At 40.3% G+C, this 12,717-nt stretch overlaps 1 protein-coding gene across 2 annotated transcripts in view; it reads left to right on the forward strand.

The window, feature by feature from the left end:
• The window catches only part of Rnf17 (ring finger protein 17), a 138,514-nt gene that overhangs the window by 101,150 nt on the left and 24,647 nt on the right, over positions 1-12,717 (forward strand). For both annotated transcript variants that reach the window (XM_055617897.1, XM_055617906.1), the window contains exons 26-30: positions 1,951-2,114; positions 5,259-5,378; positions 7,055-7,135; positions 8,975-9,100; positions 10,430-10,486. In XM_055617897.1, the coding sequence (XP_055473872.1) occupies positions 1,951-2,114; positions 5,259-5,378; positions 7,055-7,135; positions 8,975-9,100; positions 10,430-10,486 (548 nt within the window). The remainder of the gene's footprint in view (positions 1-1,950; positions 2,115-5,258; positions 5,379-7,054; positions 7,136-8,974; positions 9,101-10,429; positions 10,487-12,717) is intronic.

Consider the following 12,717-nt stretch of genomic DNA (forward strand, 5'->3'; position numbering starts at 1 on the left):
GGGGAACACGGACTATTTCTAACAGGATCTCAAGGGCAGGCTGTTTGACCCCCCTCCCCCCAGGGGAGGAGCAGTCTGTTAGGCCACAGAGGAGGACTTTGCAGCCAGCCCTGAAGATACCTGATAAAACAGGGTCAGATGAAAGGGGAGGAGGTCCTCCCCTATCAGTGGACTTGGAAAGGGGCAGGGAGGAGACCAGGGAGGGAGTGTGGGGTTGGGGAGGGAATGAGGGAGCGGGATACAGCTGGGACACAGAGTTAACAAAATGTAACTAAAAAAATAAAAAAAATTAAAAAAAAACAGTCATAAATCAGTGCATTTGTATGCTCTATGAAATAAAAAGCATGAATTTGTTAAGATAAGAAATCACAACAAATACCTGAAAGTTGAGGACCCTTTGAGAAGATTTGGAACCTTCTTAAGGTTGCCTGGGGTTTGTGTGCAGATGCAATGTGTTCTAAAATGATCCCTAGCTCTAGCACTCATGGGTTAAGGCTCAGGAGCTCTTAGGGGGATACCTGCTGATAAGGGTTTGGTAGCTAGGAATATACTGGCATTTTCCTCCCATTTGTTGAGCACCTGAATACACCTTTTTAGTGTATATTTAGTGTAAAAAACAGTAAACATGTGAAAACTTGAGACCTAAAATAACAACAGATAATCTAGAAGCTTTATTTGACATGTTTAGTCATTACCAAAACTGTTTGACTGTCATGAACTGGTATGCCATCCAGTCCTCTTGGGTACAGATAATGTGGGTAGATGCTGTCATACCCAATTTACAGAGAACAAATACAGGCTTTTATACCTACCTAAGATAGCAGAACAAAAGAAGCAAGACCGAGGTGATGACGGACTCCAGAGCTTGCCTTTAGTGGAATCAGTTATGGGCCATATGGGTCTGTAGAAATGATGGGGAAATTTATAGTAAAAGAAAAAAACCTGGGTGTAGAAACACATGTCTGTAACCCCAAAGCTGGAAGATAGATAGGTAGATTCTGGAGATTCACTAGCCAGCCCAGTCTAGCTAGCTAAAACAGTGAGTTCCAGGTTCAGTAAAGGATCCTGTCTTGAAAAGTGAGGTTCCAGAAGCAGTTAAAGAGGGAATCTGGACACCAGTGTCAGGCTCCACAAGCACTCATTTGGACAAGTATACTGCACTCAAAATGCATATGTGTGTGTGTACACACCACACACAAATACACAAATCTGGGCATGGTAACAGTGAGGAGACACTGACAAGTGGGTCTTTGGGGCTTGCTGGTCAGTCAACTTCTCTATAGTTAGTTGCTAATTAGTGTGAGACACTATCTCAATAAAAAAAAAAAAAGGTGGAATAATGACTGGAAATGACATTTGAGGTTGTCCTTGGCCTCTACACATGTATACACACAAATAAAAATTAGAATTAACTTACATCTTCGGTATTTTCTCTGCCTAACCATAGACTAACACATGACTATACTTGTGCTATACCTAGCTGTGATTTCAGACTGACACTTTAAACCCATAGTTCTTTCTAAAAAGGGTATTTGGTATGTGCTTAATTGAAAAGTATGCTTTATGATATTTGTATCTCAGAATAGCAAAGATAAAGTATTCATCTGCTGTTAGTAAAACTTTCTTTCTTTTTTTTTTTTTTTTAAGATAAAGTTTCTTTGTGTAGCCCTGGCTGGCCTGGAACTCAGTCTACAGACCAGGCTGGCATTGAACTCAGAGATCCACCTGCCTCTGCCTTCTGAATACTGGCATTAGAGGTGTGTACCACCACTGCCTAGCTGTTAGTAAAACTGTTAAAAACATGTGCTGGTTGAATTAAATGTTTATTAAAAATTTAATGGAAGAGTGATCTTAATTCTTTTATTACCTAAGTTAGGGAGTTACTAGGTTGTTGGTGAAAAGTAATAACATTTTCATTAATGTATTATATTTTCAATAAATTGTCTACAGAGTTTGAGCTCATAAAAATGATGGATGAAATTCAAAGTAATTTAAAGTGCCTTGGTCTTTTGGAGCCTTATTTCTGGAAAAAAGGAGAGCCTTGCGCAGTGAGAGGGTCTGATACCCTGTGGTACCGTGGCAAAGTCATGGAAGTCGTGGGAGGCACAATCCGGGTGAGTCTGTGAGTACATGGTTGGAACTTAGATTAAAACTCCATTTGGGGAACTTAAAAGATCAAATATATTGTACAAGGATCAAATACATTGTACAGATGTACAAGCACATTTGTAACAAGGGTATTTTTTATTTTCTTTTGTTGTTGCTGATATTTTTGTTCTCTTTGGGTTTTGGTTTTGAGATACAGTCTCACTATGTAGGCCATCTATGCAATTTGGGAACCTCCCCACCTCAGCTCCCAAGTGCCCAGATTACGGACCTGCATCACTATACCCACTCTTTGTTTTCAGACATACTGGAAACTGAATAAAGAAGAGACACTGCAGGTGGGGTGTGACCACTCGTGCCCAATGGCCGTGCAGCTTAGCTGGAGCCCTTGCACAGTGTGTTATTAAGTAAAACAGTGTGTCCTCTGGTGTGTTTGCTAGCTTCTTAGAAAATTGGTTTAAGACCTAGCTGTCTTTCTGAGTTATGGGTTAGTTTTCCTTACAGAACAGTGAGGTAATGCCTATGTTTCTTTCAGAATCTTTAAAAATAGCTTCATGCATTGAAAAATAAAAATATAAAGTATAGGTAAAATACCTTGATTTACTAAGTAAAGTGATGAAATTAAGTCTTTCATCAGCTATGTAAAACTAGAAAGTTTTGCTATTCATTGGGGTGGAGTAAAGTATTAAAGAGAAATATTTTTCATTTTTACTTGGACAGAAATTTACCTTATTTGATGATAGTACCAAATAATTACATATTTCAAGTTTTAGCTTCCTTCACATGTGTAAATTTTATAGAATTACTATGCCTTCCCAGTGAGAAATCACTCCAGGCACTTGGTGATTAATAAGGGAAGAACTCTTTACTAATAGGGAACAACAGGTTCTGCCTAATGCACAAAAGGGACCAGCCCTGGACAGAAAGTTTTACCAGCTTCTCCACACCTGAGGCTTATGCCTTCCACTTATGCTTTTAGTCTTAAGTCTCATTCAGGTTCCAACTCCAGATTACTCTTGAAACAATTTAAACAGAGACAGGGGACTGAAGCCTGGTCATTGAGGCAGATGTGAAATGTGCACAGCAAGAGTATTAGCAGAATTATTTCTGAGTATACACCAGTGTTATTCTTTTCAAACAGTTATTAACCAGGCTCATCTTGCCCACTTGGCAGGATTATGCTTTTCCTGATAGAGTACAGGAGACTTAATGGTAGACCAGGGCTTAATGTTATCTCCCTGTGCTGCCCCTTGAGCTGTACTGCAGAAGCATGTTTTGTTTTGTTTTTTTAAAGGGGGTGGGCCTAATCAGGGTTGTCTCCTTTTAGGGAATGAAACCTAACTGAAAGTCAGTGTTGGTAAGCAAGCATTAGCAGAAACCAACCCTAAACTTCAGTCATGGTACAGAATTTTCTTTCCTAACAAGCCTGGCTCATATCTTCAACTTTGTATGACTTAATATTTTCTACTCAGTTTACTTTAGAGCATCAGTTTTACTACTTCAAGTTTCTTGTACATCATGAGCACATTGCCACACTGGAAAACATTTGGACAGACATTGTTTTTCTGAGCTACACAAAGAGATCCTGTCTCAAAAGCAAGCAAACAAGAAACCTTATTAGTACTCCTTAAGACAGTTTAACAGTTGAATTATAAAAAGTAAAGCATTTCAAAAAAACTAGCTGGGAAATTTAATAATTATTTAATAAATAGATTCAAGGGTTCTGTTTTTAAAGTTTTATTTTAAATTATTCATATGTGTTTATGTGCAGGTATGTATGAGTACAGGTGTTTGCAGAGGCCAGATCCCCAGGAGCTGTAATTACAGGTGGCTGTGAGCTACTTGTTATGGTTACTGGGAATCTTAACTTGGGTCCTCTGGAAGAGCTGCACATGCTCTTAACTGCTGAGCCATCTCTCCAGTCCTGTCTTAGTGTATTTTTTGTGTGTAGGTATAGGGTTGTATGTGTACCACTGCATGCATGTAGAAGTCAGAAGGAAACTTTGTGAAGTCATCTCTCTCCTTTCCCCTTACATGGGTTTTCCGGATTTAACTCAGATTGTCAGGCTTATGCAGCAAGCACTTTTACCTGCCAAGTCATCTAACCACTTGATACCTAACTTTTAGGTTTATCTTATAGGCTACCTGTATGAAAACGTCTTTTAACAATGAAATTTCATTTTCTATGGGATGAGGGAATGCAGATTTTTGTTGTTGTTTTAAAAAAATATAATCTGAATTGAGTTGTCTTTCCAGGATATGGGTGTGAGATCTTCCCTTCTTTCTTTTATAAGACGGGGTCTCAGTATGTAGGTCTGACTTGTCTGGAACTCACTATATGGACCAGGCTGGCCTCTAACTCGTAGAGATCCACTTGCTTCCATTCCTGAGTGCTTAGAATGCCCTGATTTTGGGTCCAAGCTTTTAGCTTGTTTTGTCTCTTTTAGACTGTAGCCTAGGCAGGCCTTGAAGTCTAACCCCCCTGCCTCCGACTCCTAAGTGCTGAGATTATAGACACATACCCTTGCCTTTATGTTCCTTTGTGTTCCATCGTTTGTTGTTTGAAACAGGATCTTGCTGTTTAGCTGTGGTTGAGAGGCACACACTTGAACTTGTGGCTGTCCTTCTGCCTTTCTCCCAACTGCTGGAGTTACATCTACCATAAGACTCAGAGGTTTTGTTGCTTTTTAAACTTTAAATGTTATTTATCATTAGAGGGTGTGTGCTGGAGGATGCATCCTATCACACATGTCAGGGTCAGAGGACAGTGTTGTGGGGTCACTTCTTTCTTTTCACCTTTATATGTGTTCCAGGGATCAAACTCAGGTCTTCAGTGTGGGAGGAGGAAGGAAGAAGGTGGGGGGGGGGCATGCTATCTCTGTGTACCATGTGTGTGAAGTAGCCCAGGAGCCAGAAGACAGTGTTTGGCCCCCTGGAACTGGAGTTAGAGATGCTGTAAGCCACCATGCGGGAGCTAAGGATTGACTGAACCTAGTTCCTCTGGGAGAGTAGCCAGTGTTCTTCACTGATAAGCGATAGCCACCCCCCCACACACACACACACACATACAAACTTCTTAAAACTGAGAGCTCTCCTTTGTCTTCAGTTTTTAGTAATAAATTTTAACCAAAAATTTATTTGGTCTGTTTTAGGTACAATATTTAGATCATGGGTTCACTGAGAAGATTCCACAGTGTCATCTTTATCCCATCTTGCTATATCCTGATACACCTCAGTTTTGTATTCCCTGTCAGCTCTATCAGACTTTACCGGTGAGCATATATTAGTCTTTAGTGGTTAATTATAAATATTGTCTTATATTAGTACTATTTTAGAAATTAAAGTACAGAAGTAATACAAATTTGATTGTAATACAATTTTTTCTCATAAGTTTTGCTGTTTTGTTTTGTTTTTAGAGTCAGGGTCTCATTGTATAGCCTTGGGTGTCATAGAACTCACTATGTCCACCAGGCTGACCTCACACTCATAGAAATCCTCCTGCTGCTGGCACCCAGGTTCTGCAATTAAAGACATTCACCGCCATGCCTGGCTAAGGCTTGGTTTCTGTTTTGTTTTGAATGTGTCTTAGTGTTCTGCCTGCATGTATGTAAGTGCACTGTGTGCATGCAGTGCTCACAGAGGCCAGAAGAGGGCGTCGAGAGTCCCTGAACTGGAGTGACAGATGCTTCTTAGCCACCATGGGGATGCTGGAAAACAGCCCAGGTCCTCCAGAAGAACAGTAAGGGCTCTTAACCACTAAGTTCTTTCTCCAGCTCCCACCCCCAGCCTGCAACACAAATTTTAAAAATACCTACAAGTAAAAGGCAGCTCAAAGGCCTTTTAATGAGGAAGACTACAAAATTATACTGCAATATATAAAACCTGTTGAGTAAATGGCAGCAGAAGACAGAAGAGCCTAAGCAGTTATCTCTTCAATGTTAACAGTAACACAGATCAAACAGTAAATGAAATACCTCCTTTCCTCTTGCAGTTTTTGGGTTCCAGGGTCAGGTTAGGAATGGCTCAGCTGGGTGGTTTGGAATTGAGTTCTTCGTGATAGTAATTCAAGGTGTCATTTGGAGAGTATCCATTCAAAGGGTCCCTGGAGACCCATGAGCTACTTGTGAAGGACTCATCACCTGGCTGTTTTCTTGCCTGGAGGCTCTGACATGTTAGGAAATACATTCCTTAGTGAATATGTACTGTTGGCCTGTATAAGCACTAACTGCACTGTTTTTAAAAGTGATATATTTATCTTTAATGTAAATTGGGAGTTGTTTTTAGAGGGTTCTTTTTGGGGATTGGTCTTATAATTTTTGAGAAATGATGTTTTATAGCTCAGACTGGTCTCTAACTCCCTCTGTAGCAGAGGATGACCTTGAATTCTGATCCTCCTGTTTCCACTTCCTAGGTGATAGAGTCATAGGTACAAGCCACCATACCTAGTCAATTTGATACTGGGTCAGACTAGAACCTCCTGCATGCTACCAACTGAACTGCAGCCCCACCCTGGTTTGTATTTTGAAAGCATAAAATGTTGAGTACAATAGGGAGAAGCTCAAATATGAATTTTTTTAAAAGATGTCTCCTATTTTTGTAATATATATGTATTTGTGTATAAGTATGTACTTAAGTGTGGGTACCCACAGAGTCCAAAAGGAGAGTCCAAAGTCCTGGAGCTAGAGTTTACAGGTACCTGTAAGCTGTCCAGCACGGATGCTGGGAACCAGATTCCAGTACTTTGGAAGACAGGAAAGCACTCAGAGCTGCTGAGCCATCTTTCCAGACCCCAAATAGGACATTTTAAAGATGATTTTTGTTGGCTGCCCATGATACTTATGTGTATTTAGTTCTACCACCAGGCATCTTTTGCTTCTGGCTATTTCTTTGTGTCTTATTTTTGTTTGATCTCGTGTTAAGGAAGTATAAGTGTGTTCATTCCCCACAGGTCGGGAATGTCTGGCAGCCAGACGCCATAGAGCTGCTTCAGGAGCTGCTTTCAAAGAGAGAGGTAGACATTCACATTATGGTAAGTTGTCTTTAAAGTATATTTGCTTGAAACTGTTCACCTTGAAATGTTATAATCAACATATTTTGAAGGATATTTTGATGACAATCCATGTTATATGTGTTTCTATGTGAATATAAATTGTTAACATGTGACGTATTACTACTTTGGTTCTTATGCCTGTTTTGAACAAGTTCCTGATATGTTTCATAAGCATTCAAGTAGGTGATTGAAAGACTTGTCACTAGTAGTTTTCTTACATGGATATGGGCAACATGACATTGATGCAGAATCTGTTGTCATACAACACTGTATAAAGTGTAGACAGTTCTAGCAGAACCTGTCCCTGTCCCCAGAGGCCTCTCCTAGTTAGTGAAGCAGGACAGCACACTATAGAACAGCATGGGCCAAGAGACTGGTGGAGAGGCACACACAGCAGGATGCAGAAAGGGGAGAATTGAAGACGATAGTCCTGATAGGAACACAGAACTCACAGAAGCATGGTCGGACATCTTAGGAAATAGTCTGATAGAAGGGTGGAGCCTTCTAGAAAGGGAGGGACAGTGAGTAGGATGCAAGAGTGGCCCTGTGAAGGGTGCTGAGAGTGAAGTTATAAGATTAACCCACAGCTGCTGGAGGCCCGACATCAGGAGAGAAGAAACCGGTTAGCAGAACATTTCTAGATTCAAGAGCCAGTGGATCCACCTAAATAAGGAAGGCCAAGAATCCTGCCAAGCCACCTAATGGAAGATGGAAATTAAATGTTTTACTTAGTCAAGGTAGCTATCTTTACAGCTTAGCTTTCAATAAAACCAGCATTTGGGTTTGTAGACTGAATGCTCAGTGCTCCTTAGCCCATCTCACTCCATGCCTTACTTTTCCTCTAACGCTTCTCCAGCATTAGATCACTGAGAAATGCTACTGGAGCTGAACAGGGCTGTCCAAAACTATGCGTGTGGAGCCCCCATGTTCATGGTGGAAACCAGACCACAGAAAGGGCTTAGTGACCGCACTGAACTCTACAGTATACTGGGCAGATGAGGCCTAGGCAGCAGGGAACTCGGGTATTAAGAGATGCAGCTGGGAAGGGGGTCTGTGTTAACACAGAGGTCAGGTGACAATTCAGTCATGACTGTAAGGTGTGGCAGGACAGGGTTGGTGGGAGAAGGTGCCAAGAGGCCACATAGAAACAGCAATGTTTGGAAGGAATGGCAGAGAGGTGGCCCAGGACCAGGACCTGACACAAACATGTTCTAATATTTCCTGACTGGTTCACAGGGCTGCTTAGTAGGAAAGAGATGCAGACACATCTGTCTAAAGACATTCCCCTTCCTCTGTAAGGATGTGTATTGGAGAAAGGTGGAACCAGTGGAAATGGGAAAGAAATTACTAAAGAAATAATGAAGCTTAACCTGCTGTAGACACACCAATGCGTGCAAATTGTGAGCAGACCTTGTAGTCAGGGTTAAAACTATTATCACAATTTCTCATTTGAGAGTATTGATTTCTTCTGATTCTTGCCACTTTGGAGATTTTTAGTTAAAACTAATTTGCCTCTTAACCTGTCCTTAACATAAATTAGTATCCTCTAAAGATTATGCATCTGTATTTTCTAGTTAGTAACTATTAAATCTGTGTGATTCAGATATGCAAATTTTATTTTATATAAGTCAGAGTAGACTCACTGCTTCATAATCTTCCAAAATATCAGGACGAAAATTCTTTGCAGTGAATGACTCCTCAAACTGTGTGGTTGTGCTGTTGTCAGAAGCCCAGTTTCCTATTTGCTAACTATGAAAATTTAGGCCTTTCCTGAGTAAAAGTTTTTATAGTAACAGTCTTCGTTATTGAATTTCATAGGAATTGCCTGAAAATCCATGGGGGAAGTTATCTGTTCATCTCTATTTTGATGGAATGTCACTTTCTCATTTTATGGCCCATCATAAATATTGTACTTTTGAACATTCTGAGGAGGTATTTAGAGAAGTAAGTGAACTGTTTTCCTGTAACTAATAAACACTTTAATTGATTATAATTAAAATGTCACACTCTGTATTACATCTCAAGTCTTTTGACATATCTCCTGTAGCTCAGGTTGACCTTAAAATACTAATCCTTGTTCCTCCTTAAAATCCCTCCAGCTGCTGGGATTACAGGCAGATGCCACCACAGTCAGTTTAGCCTCCAGGTCTGTGACCTCAGGCACCTGACCAATAGGGGATCTAAGATGAGAATAGGTCAATTCTTTTTTGAAAAAGAATTATCATGCTTTATATGTACTGCAAAATATTTTATTTACATTAAAACTCTATGAAATGTTTCTGTACCTTCTGCCCTAGTAAGGCATCTTTATATTAGCTAGTGTTGTTGAGTTTGAATACGAGATGCACTATATAAAATCTGTATAGAATTTCATGCCAGTAAAGGGCTCTGTCCCCACATAAAATGTCTTTTTATTTGAACTAGAAGCCAAACATTGCAAGATGAGTGTTCCTAATCTCCAAACCCAAAATATGATGATCTAAGATTGAACATGCTTTGACTGCCAAAAGATACTAGTACCAGCATTCAAATTTTAGCTGGGCATGATTGAGCGGCCCTGAATTCCAGCATTTACAGGTAGAAACAGGAATGCTTAGAAGATCAAGGTCATCCTTAAACTTCATGAGTTTTCTTGTTCTGGGAATGAGGTGAGTGGCAGGGAGCTTGCCCTGCTTCATGGGCCATAGGTTCATTCACAATACTGCGTTAGTGAAGTGGGTGGAGAGCAAGTGTGGTGCAGACCTATAAGCTTAGCACCAAGGAGGCAGAGGCAGGCAGTCTCTGTGAGGCCAGCCTGGTATGAACAGCAAGTTGAGGCCAGCCAGCACTACACAGTGTATAGAGTGAGACCCTGTCTTAAAAAATAAGAATAAATAGGGAAAAAAAAAAAAAAGCTTCTGTCTTTGTCTCAGACAGAAGCTGTGCTATCACTTTGTGCCTAATAATTCTCACGACAACTGTTTTTTAAAGCAGGGGTGTGGAAAGAGCTCTTCATTACACAGTGCTTATACAGATAGTTAGTCTCTCTTTCAGTTGTGCTCTTACAGTAAATCACCGCTGACACATTCAGGAAACTTTTAACAATTCTTGGGATTGGACTATAAACAGAATATGTAAACAGTAGATATTCCTGTGTTAAACTGAAAAAACTAGGTGAATACTAACATGACTTATGCAGTCTAGTTTTGTAGACTACAAAAATGCCTGAAAATCAATATTTTGTTGATTGATAAAAGTAGTTGTGTACTGGTGAATAATACTGTATTATTTCAGAAACCAAGAGGTCAGGATAAAAAGTATGAAGATGAAAACTGGAAAATAAGATTTGAGGTAAGTTACAACTGAGACATTTTGCAAACTTTCATCAATAGAAAGGATGTGAAGCATGGCCAGCAAGATGGCTTAGCTGGCAAGGGCACCTGCTGCCAAGGCGGACACCGGAGTGTGCTACCAGAACCCAAGGGATGGAAGGAGAGACCTGACGTCTGCAAGTTGTCTTCTGACCACCACACATATAAATAAAAAGTAAATTAGGAAAAAATGAGATAGGGTCTCACTGTGACATTATGTAGACCAGACAAGCCTCAAACTCACAAAGGTCCACCTATCTCTGCCTTCCAAGTGCTGGTATTAATGGTGTGTGCTTCCACACCCAGCCACATTTTTTAATTAAAAAAATTACTTTAAAATTAAAAGAAGAAAATCCAGAAGATTTTTATTTCTCATAGCCACTTCATTGAGCTGCTACTTACATACTATAAATTCACTTTCTTCAAATATATGTCTTTGGATTTTAGTAATTACTGCGTAGTGCAGCTAGCACCACTAAATGAAGAGCTTCTAAAAAGAAACCAGCCACAGTCATTTCCACCCTTCCATTCCTTGGCTTTTGGTAACCACTCAATCTTGTCTCTGTGAAGTCAGTCTTTAAAGATAATCCTTTTATTTATCATTATATTTATTTGTGGGGTGTACACCATATTACGCATGTGGGGGTCAAAGGGCAGCTTGAGGGAGTCAGTTCTGTCCTTCTCCATCTGGGTCCCAGGGAGTAAACTCAGGTCAGCAAGCTTGTTGGCAAACACCTGTGTTGGCTGAGCCATCTCACTAGCCCTTGTAGTCTGTTGCCAGTGTTTACACATGTAATATTTAGCAGAACTTCATTCTGTTTTCTGGATCTCTTCTATTCATCCACTTGTCTGTTGGTGGACAGTGGTTTATTTCCACTGTTGGGTGATTGTGAGCAGCGCTGCCAGAAGCACTTCTGTGTAAGCTTGTGTGTGGGCATAGATGTTCCTTCCTCATGTTCTGATGATAGACAGGTTTGGCACTCTAAGGAGTCTGAGACTATTCCGCACAGTGATGTCACTGCTTCGCCCCCACACGCACAGTGTGCAGGTGCTCCATTTTCTTCATCTCCTCAGCATTGGTGAGGACTTCTGCTTCCCATCCTCCGGTATTGTGTGTGCTATCCATTTCTCTGATGATTAGTAACGTTCTTTACATGGGGTTAACATTTTAAATATTTCTTTAGAGAAATTAAAATTTGCTGTTTTGGTTCAGTTATCTTTTTACTGTAGTTATAAGAATTCTTATCTGGTGGTGGTAGAGCACGCCTTTAATCCCAGCACTCAGGAGGCAAAGGCAGGCCAATCTCTGTGAGTTCAAGTCCAGCCTAGTCTACAAAGGACAGCCACGGCTACACAGAAGTACCCTGTCTCAAAAAAAAAACTCTATGTATACAGTATACTATATTCAAGTCCTTTTCAGATGCACAATTTGTAGATGTTTTTCTTCTATTCTTTTTAATTTTTACTTTATAGTTGTTTTTCTTTACTTTTAATTTTACTTTTTAATTTTTTTGGTGTATTTTGTAAAACAGGATATTGTAAGGTAGCCCAGGCTAGCCTAGATGTCACTATGTAGCTTAAACTGACCTTAAGTTTATAGTCCTGCTGAGTGCTAAGTGCCACTGTGTACAGCTTTCACTTTAAAATGTTGATGTTTATTATTTTAATTACATCACGTGTATGTGTTTGTGTTTGTATCTGTATGTGGGTTTGTGCACAAGAGTGGAGGTATCTCCAGAGCCCAGAAGAGAGCGTCAGGTCCCTTAAAGCTGTAGTTATAGACAGTTTGGAGCCACCTGATATGGATACTGGGAACCAAACTCAGTTCCTCTGCAACAGCAGTACATGTTCTTTAACCATTGAGCTATCAGAGCCAGTAGTGGTGGCACAGCCCACCTTCAACCCAGCACTGGGAGGCAGGGGCAGGCAGATCTATGTTTGAGACCAGTCTACAGAGCAAATTTCAGGGCAACCAAGGCTACACAGAGAAACCCTGTCTTGAAGAAAAAAAACAAAACAAAACAAAAACAGAATAAAAACAATTGACACACGCTCTTGCCCAGTCACACACTTAAAGTTCAAAGGAATATTTTTAACATAATTTTTTATTTATTACAATTTATTCACTATGTATCCCAGCTGTATCCCCACCCTCATCCCCTCCCAATCCCACCTTCATCTCTTCCCATGCCCCTTCCCTAGTCCATTGAT

Source organism: Psammomys obesus, unplaced genomic scaffold (genome assembly GCF_907164565.1).
Source record: "Psammomys obesus unplaced genomic scaffold, mPsaObe1.curated_primary_1811, whole genome shotgun sequence".
Classification (NCBI taxonomy): Eukaryota; Metazoa; Chordata; class Mammalia; order Rodentia; family Muridae; genus Psammomys; species Psammomys obesus.